The following is a 14,085-nucleotide window of genomic DNA, read 5'->3' as shown; positions in this document are numbered from 1 at the left end:
TAAAGGATCTCGGGAGATGCTTTCATGTTCACACTCAAAATTGGGTTGAATCTAAAGATTCAGGCTCATCCAGCCTGGTCCTCCCTATTCCCACGCAGTCCTCTCTGTCATCAATACCAAACACGACCCACTGTGGGTTTTGTTTTCTTTACTTATTTTATTTATTAATGTTTATCAATAGCTCTTTCTCTTCCTAGCAATTCTTTCTCCTCCACACTTGTGCCCCACTTATAATTGTTATTCCACTGTGCCTTTCTTACCCTACATCATTTGGTTTCATGGCCTGTGAAAGAGATACATGGTCTCCCATGTTACTGCCCAGTCCCCTGACGTTATTGCATAAGAAAACCCTCTTTCTCATCACACCTCGTTCACAACCTGGATTAGGAGCACTCCTTTCATTACACTGCAAATAAAAACGTGGTGTTATTTTGCTTTCCTGAAAGCCATTAATCCATTAATCTGAGCTACTTAGTGGCATTAGAAGTGGAAAAGCAGCTCAGTTCTCCTTGGACTTCACTGCAATGTTCGGCTTTTTAAAGCTCTTCCTCTCAGCCCATGGCGACGCTCAACTCCTCCAACCAGCCAGAGGGAGGAGAGATGGGAAATGGGGCACTGTTCATGTACCCACCCAGACTGGGATCAGCCTTGGCTGGAGATGATGCCAAAAAGCCAACATTTCTCCTCCTCTCCAGAGACAGAGAGCAGAAGCCTCCCTCCCTGTGATCCCCTCTGAAGGCACGAAGTCACCTCTGAAACATGACCTGCTCCAAGCATCACCCAGCTCACGTGCCCAGTGGCTTGGGGCAGTGCGGGCTGCAGGCAGAGGTGTGCGGGTTCAACACAGGGCAAACTGGGAGGCAAGCCAAGCTCTGAACTGCACTTCAAAGGTGACATGAAAGCCAGTCATTACTTCCTGGATCGTTGACTTTCATCTGCCATGGATTAGTCCTAGACTTATTTTTCTATAAACTTCCTCAGAGAAAGTTTGGTTGTTGTTGTTGGGTGTTTTGTTTTTTAATATAATTATTATTGTTTTAAAGGACAAAAAGCCCACCTGGCAGTGGCACAAAACCAGACACAAGACTCTACATTTATTATTTTATTCAAGTTTTTCCAGAGACTTCTCTTACCCTTAGGAGACACACACCGGGCAATGACTAAGGCTTATTTTTAGCGTGAACAGGGAGCCCTGCAGCAACCTTTGTCTGTGGATAAATGGTATTAAGTGGTTTCCTAACACAGTGAGTCCAGTAAATTCAGACGTCAAGGAAATGACAAAACATGCAAAAGAGAACCCTGGGAAAACAGTCACTGCTGAGACAAATGCCTGAATGGGAAAGCACCCATTTAACCACAAGTGCTTGAAACATCTCTGAATCAAGAGAGGCAAGACCCAACGTGGGCATGTGTAGCAATGGCATGAGCTCATCTGTTCATGCGGAGCTGGCGCAGGCTGCTTATTGCAAAACAACCTGTTCCTGAAGGTCAGAGAGGGGGTCAGGCAAGGGCAAAATGAGATAGAAATGTTCCTGAGATAAACCAGAGGGTGACTCTCACGATGTCCCACGTCACCACATGAATTGAGATGCACTTATCAGTCAACCCAACATCAATAAGAGCAACATCCTGGGAGACAAATGCATCCATAACATGTACAATAGTACCCAGTGTGTTCAGTCAACCTCCTTCCAACATTTCTGTCAGTAGGAAGTGAATTGCTCATTCTGACATTCCAAAAGAAGACCTAAAGTTTCTGTATCATGCATCTGTGCAAACCACATGCCTTCTGCCCTGATGCTATGACCTCTAACATCCAACACCACCCAAATGGCCAAACTTTCTCACTGTTGTAATCTTCTCTTATCCCATCCATGCCTCAGGATGCTATTACTCTGTACCATTCTTATGGGGTAACCATTACAAAATCAGTGTTTCCCCTTTGCTTGCGTCTTTTTGCCAACTGCTGCAGAGGATTTTTCCGGAGCCCCAAGCTGCTGTTTTGGAACTGATGGTGCTTTAGCTGAGATTGCTGTGGCACAGCAGCGTTTCTCTTACAAGATGCTCAGGAAACAAAGTTGACTTGTAAAGCCTTTGTAGCCTATTGGAGCAAATGGGGCAATTAGATGCTGACCCACTACGGAAGGAAGCAGGCAGTAGTTACTCTTCACAACACATAAAGAAATACTGATATTTAAAACAAAATCTTGAGTTCTTCCAAAGTTAATTCAGCTGCCAGAGAGGATCTTGTCATGCAGTGTACCAATAACCTTTTCACTTTTCCTTCCCTTAGCCTTTTGTAAACCAGCTCTGAAACCTGCTTTGGGATTTACCTTTTCTTTGTAACTCGGTTGTATTTATTTTGGTGTTGGAGCCCAGGAGCATGACTCAATAAGAAGTCAGTTATTACTATTACAACAGATAGATTAGCTGAAGTGCTTGGCAATGCATGTTTTGAATGATCTGAATCATAGATATGTCAACCAGGTGTTTATCACATGGATTACAGTTCTGAGATTACTGTATTTGTTACCTTTGCCTTTTTACTCCTCCTCCTTTGAGACACAAGGCCAGCCCCCAGATCATGTGATTGGACACCAAATACTACTGATCGCAAAACGCTCCTCGTCCTGCAGTCCTGGGACAGATGGACAGACACATACAGACAGAACTCCAAGTCAACTAGAGGAGAGCCACGATGAACCTTCTTCCTTTCTTCTCTGTTGAAACCTGGATCCTCTTGCTTATTTTTGTAGCCCTCCTGATAACGTGAGTAAAATATACGTTATTGGTTCTGTGCCTGTGACATTTTCCTATTCTTGCTGCTGTTCATTCTCATGCAAATCATCAGCGGCAGAGCAAGCAGGTAGGTGTGATTTCCAGTCTCTAAAACGTTCTGAAAACTAGGATGGGAGCTTGAAGACCAAACAGATGAGTGATCTTACTCCAAGGTTTGGAATGCGTGCAGGTACTTTTGCAATGTTTTTACTAAGCGCCAAGGCAACAATCAAATTATAGTGGTGTTGAGCATTTGTTACCATGGGTTGTGTTTGCTGGTGTAGCTCATCATCCACAGAAACAGCCTGAAGAAGGCTGTGCCCCTAGGTTGTCCTATGGAGGAGAGCAGGCAGTAAATGATGCTACTGACAACCTGCAAAGTTGAAGAGCAGCAGCAAGGCACCAGTAGAGCAGCTGTAGGACCAGCTCTTACCCAGCTCCTCTCATAATACAAAGGTGCTACACGCAGGGACACAGGACAGAAATTCACATGTATGTACCCATGGGGACATCACCCACACCTATTCCCCCTCAGCTGTTTGCAGGAGGAAGGAAGCAAACCCAGAGCAAGCTTAGTTTCCTGCTCCTGGCTTTCCAGACAAACTCATCAGGCAGTTCCTGTGGAGGCAGCTGTGCCAGCAAGAAGATACTGTTGTTCACCCAGCTGGTGCTGCTCATTGCTGCAGTGCAGCAAGGCCGGCCGAAAATCCTCCTCTGCTGGGATGCACATCATCTCCCCTGGAAGTCCCTGCTTACAAGACTGGACTGACAAACTTCATAGCGCTGACAAGCCCTTAGGCAGAGACAGCATGTTGCTAGCCATAAACCTTAATGATTAATGTGGTGCGCACGAGCACAACCCATTTATCTGCCCTGGCAGTGCTCCAGCTGTGGTGGTTCAGTAAACTCTGCAACTTCTGGCCCTGTTTTTGAAGCCATTCATGTGATTTGGAACACTCACAAACTCACTGGGGGCAAACTCTTAAAAAAAGCCAGCCGCTCTTGTTATTGACCCAAACCTTCCTATTCCGATAACTCTGGTGGTGTAGGACCTCTGGCTGCCACACTCCCACTTCCTGCAGCCATTTGCAATTCTGTTGTGGCTAAAAGGACAAAACCCAGATGTCTGTGCTCCGATACCTGAGCTAAAATAGATATTCGGTGCCCATCAGCACCAGGACGCTGCCTGCAGACTTCGTGTCTGTCCGGGGAAATGCTGTCCCAGTTCACACATGAGCAGGGACCGGGCGTTTCTGGTTCACTTCCGTGGTAAGAAGATGTAATGATTATTCTCTGGCTTTCTAATGAACGGCCCTTTTCAGCCTGCCAAAAATTGTGTCACATTTTAGCCATAAGAGCATTAGATTGCATTTCCCTGGCTGTGTTTCAAGTAGATTAAGCCTCGCCTATGTTCCTATAGCATTGAGGGGCTTTGCAACCAGCCAAGTTCAGCATTCCCTGCTCCTCCCGCAGCCCCAGCTGCCTGTGAACATTACGAGTGAGAACCCATAAACATTTTAATGTTTTGCATTGAATTAACATTTGACAGAAATGTTAAAAATTGACAAGCTGAGTGCCGACAAACATCCGTTCCCTCGTTTTTGCCCACTGTGTTTGGACCATGGGATGAGGTCCAGCTATGTGCTTCAGCAGAACCTCTGCTGGGGACACCCATCGCATTTGGGGCATCCGTGTTTGTTGTAGTGATAATCTCCATCAAACCCCCTCTATTTCCCCAGCTTTACAGCAAAGCTGCCCCAGGGCACAGCTGTGCTGCCTCCATCTCGAGGCCCAAACAGGATCTCTGATAACATCCCTCTGCCAAACCTTTGCAGCTTTACATCCCTTCTGCAATGAACTGCTCGCTTGGGGAGCTGCAGCTCCTAACCAAAAGCAAATATTTTGAAGAGCTCTTTCAACACAGCCAAAGACGAGCTTCAAAGGGCTGCAGCCCAGGCCCTTGTTGAGAAACAGAAGGCCCTGAGGTAGAAGTAATAACTTTACAGTTGCCAAAAAAGGGTGCTTCAGAGGGAAGAAATCTGCAAAGCCGTCAATAAAATCTAAAGAGAACACTATCAAGAGGAGAGTTCCGGATGCACCGCTGAGCTAGCGCGGGGCTGTGGGGAGGGAGAACAATAAATGAAATTAAAGTGCAGCTTGACAAAAGCCCTGTTTGGGACATCACTTCTGGCATGGCTTTGATTCCCCTTCACTGAAAACAAGTGAGCTTGGTGTTCCTTCTCCCAGCTTTCTTTTCTGCCTCTCTTTCAGCTGGCAATGAGCTCCTCTTTTGCATTTTGCTAAACACATCGAGATCCTGTTCCCACCAGAGCCCCCATGCTCTTACAAGGCAGCTGCTTTAACCCCACACCATCTCTCAGGATGCATGGCAGCAATGAGCCTTACTGTGCTTATTTTACCAGGCAATAATCATTTGGGCTGCTTTTACCCAGCTCCTGATTCAACCTCCTTTAAGCAGAGCCAAGGGGACATTGCCATATCCCCAAGGCCATGGCGATGCAGCGCTCTGCTGTGTTTTCTGCCCCACAGATATGGAACGTGGCCGTTTGGGTTGTTCAAGAAGCTGGGCATTCCTGGGCCAAGACCTCTACCTTTCTTTGGGACGTGCCTGGAATACCGCAAAGTAAGTGACTGCAGCCTTCCTGGCTTGAGAAATGCCTACAGCTGTAGCTGAGCAGATACACGACGATGATAGGTTATCTCTAAACGCCAAGCTCTGCTCCAACACACAGGTTGTGCAAAGACCATGCGGGATGAGGGCTTGGGAGCATGCACAAGCATGGTACACTTTCATGTGTCCTCCGCAGTGCTTCTGGGGAGGGGAGCACCGGAGGCAGCCCTCAGCATCATTTTGGAGATACTCCTCCCAACCGCCTATCTCCAACATCATCTCCTCCATTGTGCCCTGAGTTCATTCTTCAATTGCTTCCCACAGGGCTTCATAGAGTTTGACACTGAGTGCTTCCAGAAGTACGGGAAAATCTGGGGGTGAGTATTTGTATGAACCAACCATCTCTTCTTAAGCTAAAATCAGGATCCATACAAAAGGGAGAAAAGAATGCCTTCGGAAAGCTCTCTTTCCCTGCAGCCCTGATGGCCCCAGCTCAATGAGCACAGCAGTGGTTGGGTGCACACAGGGCTCACGTTAAAGCATGGCATGCACAGGGCTGTGTCACTGTTATTCTATGCGGAAATTGCTTTGACCTGTACTATGAAGGCTGTTCCAAAGCCAATAACAAAAGGTCCTCACCCCTAAAAAAAATCAATAGCAACACCTCTCATTATATAAGGGAGAGCCTAGAACTGGGAACTCAAGTTCCTCTGGTTCCAAACAGAAAAACCACTGCAGCACTTCCCTGTGCTGCTGACCCAGCCCTGAGAGCTTCAGCAGCTACCGCTGCTCTCCTGCAGATATCTCCTATGGCTTTTACAGCTGCTGCCATAGCTTGGGCTGCAAACATACATATCCTCTGCAGTGCATCCATTGGACCCTCTAGGAACTTACAACTTTGAGTCCGAGAAAGATATCTTGGCACGAAAGGGGAAGATGCATAAATCTGCTTAGATCTATATCTGTTCCAGGAGAGCATTCGGAACTGGCAGCTTAAAAAGACAAAAACAAGGCTCAAGCTTTATCTCCAAGGGTATTTCAGTGCTGGCAGACTGGAGACCAAGTCTCCAGACACCAAATTCATAAGACTGGAAGGGTTCGAACAAGTTTCCTTCTAATACTGTAATGTGTTTAAGCATCTGGAAAAACACAGAGAACCCAGGGAGAAAGCAAAGACACTTGCTTCATTTAGTATCCAGTCCTTTGAGGTACTGAACCCTGCTCATTTCCCAGTGAATCTGGAAGGGGCTAAGACCCCTTTGTCATTTACAAAAACAGATGGGAGATGGCCTGAGAGTCCCCTTCCATCTCCAATTTCTATATTTCTGCACTTTGGCATCCGCAGAACAGTGAGGCTAGTGATGGATGAGGGTTTGCTTAACACATTTTCTTTCACAGGCATCGGCCAAGCCCCGCAGCTCAACTATTTGGGGTTGTTCACCTCTCTCCTCTCTTCCCCCACCAGGATTTACGATGGCAGGCAGCCTGCTGTGGTTGTCATGGACCCCCAGATCATCAAAACCGTGCTGGTGAAAGAGTGCTACTCCACCTTCACCAACCGCAGGGTAAGAGGGCAGTGCTGCCATGTCCCACGCAGCCCAGAAAACAAAGTGCAGGAGCAGAAAATCACACTGAGCGTGCAGCAGGGCTTCCCAGAGGGGCTGCGACTGCACTGTAGGGATTACTGTAAGCGGCCACTGTATGTCACTGTTCCCCTGCCTCAGAGCCTGGGGACTGCAAAGCCAGGCTGCATGCCAGCGCTCCAAATACTGCTCACCCCTCTTCTCTGTATATGCAGACACACGGAGGATGAATTTGAGAGACTGTGTGAACCCAGCTGGGGTGCAGGCTCTGGGCAACACTGCCACTTGTGGGCGCATACATGCACCCAGGCACTGGGCACTTTTGGTTACTTATACTGTGTATGGAGATGGCACTTGAACTGGCTTACTGCACGAAGTGCATGATGTATACGCATGCATGGTGTGTATACATCCCCATTCCTGCAAGGAATCTGCAAACTTTCCTGGGGTTAACACCTCTCATTCTTCCCTCCAGCGCACAGATCTAGCAGGGGTGCTGAGAAACGCTATCTCATTAGCCGAAGACGATCAGTGGAAAAGGCTCCGTACCGTGCTCTCTCCAACCTTCACCAGTGGGAAGCTAAAGGAGGTAAAACACAGAGGGTGGAGCGCACGCTAAATCAGAAAGTCAGGAGGCTGTTTTCAGGTTGAGATAGTCACAGGGGTCTGACTTCTTTGGCCTGTTTAATTTATGCCTAATGTAAAAAGGAGAACACAGACATGAAATAAAAACATAGCAGAGAAATCGTATTTGCGAATATTCCTGAAAATCCCTGCAGCCTCTGTAAGCCTGCCTTCAAGGAGTAAAACGTACAGTAGCATCCATCTCTGGTTTCTGTTACAGATGTTTCCTACAGTGAAGCACTTTGGGGAAATGCTGGTGAAAAATGTTCAAAAAAGAGTGGAAAAGGACAGCTGTATCCCTGTGAAGGAGTAAGTAGCTGCTGGGAGCAGCAGGCTAAGCAGCAAGGCTTGGTAGCAAGTGCTGGGGTTCTTCCGTTACCAGAACACAGATTGCTTGCTAGCAAACCCGCCCTCTGACACGAGGTGCAGGGCTGGCTGGGACTGCTAAGGGGAAAACGGAAGTGGGATGTTGGAAAATTCCTAAAGGCAGAAACCCACAGAGAGCCTTCTACAGAGAATTAGATGGGGGAAAAATGCTCCGGCCTCGCCCTGTGTGCACAAAGGTCCACGATGAATAATTCCACAGGAAAACATACTTTCCCCCATGTGTACACAGGATCTATGCACTGTTTTTGGGCTCTGCAGAATGCTGGGGCTACCACGGGACTCCAAGCCCCACACGCAGCACAGGGCTGCACCAGGTCAACAGGACCAATTCCATGGCAGGTTTGAAGCCAGCTGCTACAACCCCTTCCCAAGAAGATAAGATTCTTGAGAGCCCTGCAGCATCCTCGCACTAACCTGTTCATGTAGCCATGTGCCGTTCAACATCCCCAGAAAGTCCCATTTCAAATGCACACAGGCTTGAAACCAAACCATTTTCTGAAAACCCATCCTTTTTCACCCTACGTGCCTCCCAGTTGCCAAACGTCCAACTTCCTTCTCAACACAGGAGGTCTTAGCAAGAATTTATGTTGGAATGTGGCATAGGCGCAAGGAAAAATATGTTCACATCAAATATTTAACCACAGTGTCCTTTCCGTCTTTTCTCAGCTTCTTTGGAAGCTACAGCATGGATGTGGTCACCAGCACTTCCTTCGGTGTGAACATCGACTCCATGAACAACCCCAAAGACCCCTTTGTCAGAGAGATGCAGAAGCTGACCAAGTTTGACTTTTTTGATCCAATCTTCATCTTAGCATGTAAATGACTTTCTGTAGAAAACTTAATTCAGGTGCTGAGCTTAGCAAGCATACCAGACACCGGCGCATACTATATATTCAGTAACCAGCAGTTGCTTAGATAACATCACTAGCTAACACAGAAGACCTAATGGCTCTTGCCTTGTTGTTTCCTCACTGTTAGCTCCACACTACAACTCCAGGAAGGAGATGGGCAAGATAATTTATGGTGACAGGTGCCATAGTACAAGGTGGCACATTCTTTGTTCATCTCTTAAAGCAAAGATTATACCTAGCTCAGATATGCCCAGTTCACAAGAAGATGGGAGGGGGCTGGGTGAAGATAAGCTATCCCAGGGGTTAAAAACAAAGCTCAGGCACAAAAAGAAAAGAAGGGAAATAATTTGTCATTAACATGGCTACTTCCTCAGTAACATCTGTAGTTTATCTTATATGAGGTAGGGCTTGTTTACATTATGCAATTCCATTCTCAATTTGTTTTTCAGTTGTATGTCCATTCCTTACCCCTCTTATGGCCAAGATGAACTTCAGCTTTTTTCCCAGTGATGCTGTAGATTTCTTCATGAGGTCTATCGACAAAATTAAGAAGGATCGTGAAAAGGAGACTTACAAGGTAAGAAGGCATGAACCTGTTATCAGTGGTGGCAGTAGATTCCCTCTTCTCACTATGTTCATGTGAAATATCATCGCTTAAGGGTGATGATACCAAAGATGAAGCCAAAGTCTACTAACTCAGCACTGATTCCAGAGCTACTAAATTGTAAACACACTTTTAATGCCTTGGGAAAGGTCTCATTTGAACAGGGCTGGCAGAGAAGCACAGTGGACTTTGTATATCTGTGATCTGAGGCGGAATCCAGATAAAGGTGGAATGGGATTAAGCTTGAGTTCAGAAAACTTGTGATAAAACAGCAGACTAAGCCACTTGTCTTCTTTGAAGATTAGGAAGGGGATAAGAGAGCAGAGTAGGCAGCACAGGGGCACCGGACAGCAGCGCTGCCTCTTGGGACTGTGCCCTCCCCTCTCGCTTTTCAAATACGGAAAACATGTCCCAGCAATTTTCTCCCTTTTAGAAGTTTGGATCTCTTTTCTGAAATTCCTTTTGAGACACTGCTTTCCTACCCAGTGCCTTCATGAGAAGGGTAGATTGGTTCTGAAATAAAATACAAGGGCTGTGTTTTACAACAAGGAAGCTGCATGCATTGTGGAGACACTTGCAGTTTTAAAGCAGTGCCCGGGCTATGAGGGCTATGCCTGAGCCCTCCCCATGGACCTGTCACCAAACAAATTCTGCTCCTCTTTGCAGGGCAGAGTAGATTTTCTGCAGATGATGATCGAATCCCAGAAATCAGACATCAACGGGAGCAGTGATGCAAAGAACTCACATAAAGGTAACAATGTCCACATACTGGGGGAGCAGGGCTTGTGGGAGAAAGGAGAACATGAGCAGCTGTTTCCCAGAGAAAGGCTCCAAGGATCCCTGCTGCCCAGCTCCAGGCTGGAGTCTGTCCCCTGTTGCCAGCACCAGAAGGTCCCTTGGCAGGGAGGCAATCATTTTTGCCCAGGATATTATCCAGCTCCTCTCATCAAATGAATCATTCCACATGGAGTAGCTACACATCTGTGACTAGAAAACCATAACAAACCTGCCCCAAGCCCACCCATTGCTCCTTGTTCCTCTCCGGGACCACCAGCGCCACTTTTCTCATCTCTCCACATCCTTTCTCCTCCAGCCCTGACTGACATAGAGGTCCTGTCACAAGCATTCATCTTCATTTTTGCTGGGTATGAGCCCACCAGTAACACACTCTGTTACCTGGCTTACCAGCTGGCCTTGCATCCCGACGTACAGCAGAAGGTGGTGAATGAAATCGATACTGTTCTACCCAACAAGGTAAGGGGATGCCAAATGATGGCTGAAACCCTCTGTTCCTGCTGTCCTCCTGACTCAGACAGGACAATGATAACCCTTTATCTCCTAAACATCCTTCTCTGGGATATTCCTAGATCTCCAAGGCGCACATAGACAACTCAGACCTGGAGTGATTTTTTTCTGGCAGCTGAAACCTTAAAGACCAGTGCCTTGCACAAACCTGTTTGCCATACTCTGCACCCACAAACACATGGATGTGAATTGATAGGCATTTCCTATCCACTCAAGGATAGAAAATTAAACCAACAATGCAATTTCTACTTTGCATTTTGTTCTTCAACTAGTTTGAGACATAGCTGGGGCAGAAGGGGATGGGGACACTGGTTCCAGCACTCATTTTAGGAAAATCCAGTCCTCATGCCAACATACCTGATCACCTTTCTCCCGTTGTTCGCAGGCTCCTCTCACATACGAAGCAATAATGCAGTTGGATTACCTTGACATGGCCGTGAATGAAACCCTCCGGCTCTATCCCCTTGGAGGACGGCTTGAGAGAACCTGCAAGAAAGATGTGGAAATAAATGGGGTGACCATTCCAAAGGGAACCATTGTTATCATCCCACCTTACATCCTGCACCGCGACCCCGAGTACTGGCCAAACCCAGAGGAGTTCAGACCAGAAAGGTACAAAAGTGCAAAACGTGTAATGAAAGAAGAGAGATCCTGCTGCTTTTTCCTCACATAGTAATTAAGTATTAATCTGATTAGCTTCCTAATGGTGTTCTTCCTATCTTTTCACTAACGATACAAAAGAGAAATTGCAGGCTCACGGGAATGTCATTTTAAGAAGAAAATGAGCTTTGCAGTTAAAGCGGGGTTTCAAGCGGTGTAATCTCATTGGGAGAATAATACTGACACCTCATAAGGTCCTGTATAGGGTCTTTAGGTTTGCTGAAGGAACATGTGTAGATAGCTACGAGTCCATCTTTGTGCACCTTCATTGCTGAGACACAGTAGCATAAAAATGAGCGAGTTTGTGTAGGGCACCAACGAGAGATCTCCAAATAAATAAAAAGCCTTATGTTTTTGCTTTCTTGCTGCCTTCATCTTATCCCCAGCATGTGTCGTTATCCAGGTTCAGTAAGGAAAACAAAGACAACATAGACCCATACACATACCTGCCTTTCGGAGCGGGGCCCAGGAACTGCATTGGGATGCGATTTGCTCTCCTGACTCTGAAAGTGGCCATCACTGCCATATTGCAACACTTCACCTTCCAGGTCTGCAAAGAAACTCAGGTGAGGAACAAAGAGGTGATCTCATACCAGCACAATATAACCCCATGGATCAAGTGGTACCCAATTAATGGCTGAGATTCCTTCCTTAAATTTCTACTCGTTTCATTTCCCTACCTTCAAGTGCTCTTTTTCCCTCTCCCTGCTGCAGATCCCTCTCAAGCTGCTCTCGCAGGGACTCTTGACACCGGAGAAGCCCGTCGTTCTCAAGTTAGTCCCTCGGACCAACACTGCCAAGGCGTAGAACCCAGCTGTGTCTGCTGCAATTCTCTGGTGTCTGAGGAGCCCTATGCTAACAAAGGGGTCACACACTGCAGGAAAACTCTCATGCATGTACAGGCACAGAAGTGCAACTTTAGCTAATTCTGGAAGCAATTACTACATATTTACCAAATAACACAGCTGTCAGAAATGTAACATGGATCACGGGGCAGTGACAATACACAGCCCCCTTCATTTGATTGCAGAAATTGAGAAATAAATCCAAATGAGAAGCTGATCATCCACTCCCTTCTAAGGGGACTTCTCCATCTGGAAAGAAGGAATTATTGTTGCATCCAAGAGAAACAAGGTGTGATGGAAACGCACATCACTGGACCTCGCTAGGCAGGGACGGGTGACTTTCGTCTCAGTGTACTGGTGCTTGAAATTTTCTGTGTTCTAATTGAGCCGACTGGCGTGAGACTATATCCTAGTTACCAATCCTCTCTTGTGCCATGTGTTAATTAAACTAAAGTGTGTACAAATACTGTCATTAAAAATGTTTGAGAGCTGCTCTGTGTTGTGTATAGCGGCTGATCACTTCCTATTTAAAAACCGTATTCAGCCTCAGCCCTTGAAATTACCCATGTACATTGCTTTCCACTTAATTTAATGAATCTGATCCTTCATTTAATGCGATCAAGCCCTCCCATTTGTACAGTATTTTACAAACACTCCAACTCCCACCTCTCCATCTGATTAAGAGGTTGCCTCCAGTTCAGTACTGCCCAGACCTCAGCCGTGCTGGAGCCACAGAGGACAGACTGCAGACCTGGGAGATGGGGACAGCGCTGCAGGAGGACCCCTGCTCCTGGGCACGGCTCATACCTGCTGCCTTGCATTGCTCATCATGGGAGCTCAGCCCGGTGTGAGCAAACTTAGATCATTCCAGACCATACAAACTGGGACTAAATATCAAAAGCCAGGTGAGAGGTTCTCCTGGACCCAAATTTCACATGTTATTTAGCCCTGGTGTACTGTGCTGGCTGTGATACCAACAGACCAAGCAGGAACTGGTCAAATGGGAAGGGTCTGTGGAAGATATGCAAATAGCTGAAGTTACCCCTTTGCTTTCTCCTTGCATCCTTTGCTCCAAGGCATGTTTTCCAATCCACTTATTATGGTCTATAATTCCCTCTCATGCCCACATGCTTTTATCTTTAGTCTCCGGCAGACTGAACTGCAGCAGATCCAAATGCTACAATCCAACATAGTACAGATTTATTCAAGAATTAACATCCTTTTAATGGTGACAGCAATTAACTGTTTGGGAGCAGACAGCCAACAGCTTGGTGGGCTCTTGATCACTGGAAATCCTTTAACCAAAGCCATCAGTTCTTCGGGAAGACACAGTAATGTTCTCCAGGCTTTAATTCAAGAGTTAGCAGCTTGTGCTGTCCCAAAAGGCAGATAAAACAATTAGAGTGCTCCCTTCTGATGCATCATCTGTGAAAAATTGTTTGGGTTTTGCTATGTACACAGAAAGGCGTGGTTGGAAGTGCTGCCAGTAGGGCTGTGCTCAGTTTAAAGTGTTGCTCATCTCTTAGCAGGGGCTAAAAGCCTCTGATGAAAGAGCTGGTCCTGCAGCAGCCAGCACTGATGGGAGAGTGCAACGTCCCTGTGCTAACAGGATGGTTAAAAGTCTTTAAAAAAAAAACAACCAAAAACAGAGGAAAGTAGTGGTAGGTTAAAGCAACTCCAGACTCAGTGAGGAGGAAGGAAAGTGGAAGCTGCCATGAAAGCAGCAGGTCATGCATAGGCCAAACAGCTGCTTTGAGACAGAGGAAAGCCATTTTAGTGTCTCATGGACCAGATGAAGCTCGCATGTCTGGTGCTT

General features: G+C 46.6%; 1 protein-coding gene across 1 annotated transcript; it reads left to right on the top strand.

Annotated features, from left to right (window-relative positions):
• On the top strand, positions 2,567–12,764 carry LOC110406034 (cytochrome P450 3A9-like). Its single transcript, XM_021412016.1, has 13 exons — positions 2,567–2,769; positions 5,329–5,422; positions 5,735–5,787; positions 6,876–6,975; positions 7,469–7,582; positions 7,838–7,926; positions 8,671–8,819; positions 9,305–9,432; positions 10,126–10,210; positions 10,553–10,713; positions 11,150–11,376; positions 11,828–11,990; positions 12,139–12,764. Exons 1-13 carry the CDS (start codon positions 2,699–2,701, stop codon positions 12,229–12,231), a joined length of 1,527 nt encoding a protein of 508 aa, XP_021267691.1. The 5' UTR covers positions 2,567–2,698; the 3' UTR covers positions 12,232–12,764.

Source organism: Numida meleagris, chromosome 13 (assembly GCF_002078875.1).
Source record: "Numida meleagris isolate 19003 breed g44 Domestic line chromosome 13, NumMel1.0, whole genome shotgun sequence".
NCBI classification, from domain to species: Eukaryota; Metazoa; Chordata; class Aves; order Galliformes; family Numididae; genus Numida; species Numida meleagris.
Note: the sequence above shows the minus strand (reverse complement) of the source record. Positions and strands in the feature narration are given on the sequence as shown.

Coding starts and splice junctions, on each gene's coding strand:
- LOC110406034 (XM_021412016.1), top strand. CDS start 2,699: ATGAACCTTCTTCCTTTCTTCTCTGTTGAAACCTGGATCCTCTTGCTT. Junction 8,820..9,304: donor TCCAATCTTCATCTTAGCAT/GTAAATGACTTT, acceptor TTTGTTTTTCAG/TTGTATGTCCATTCCTTACC. Junction 10,211..10,552: donor TGCAAAGAACTCACATAAAG/GTAACAATGTCC, acceptor TTTCTCCTCCAG/CCCTGACTGACATAGAGGTC.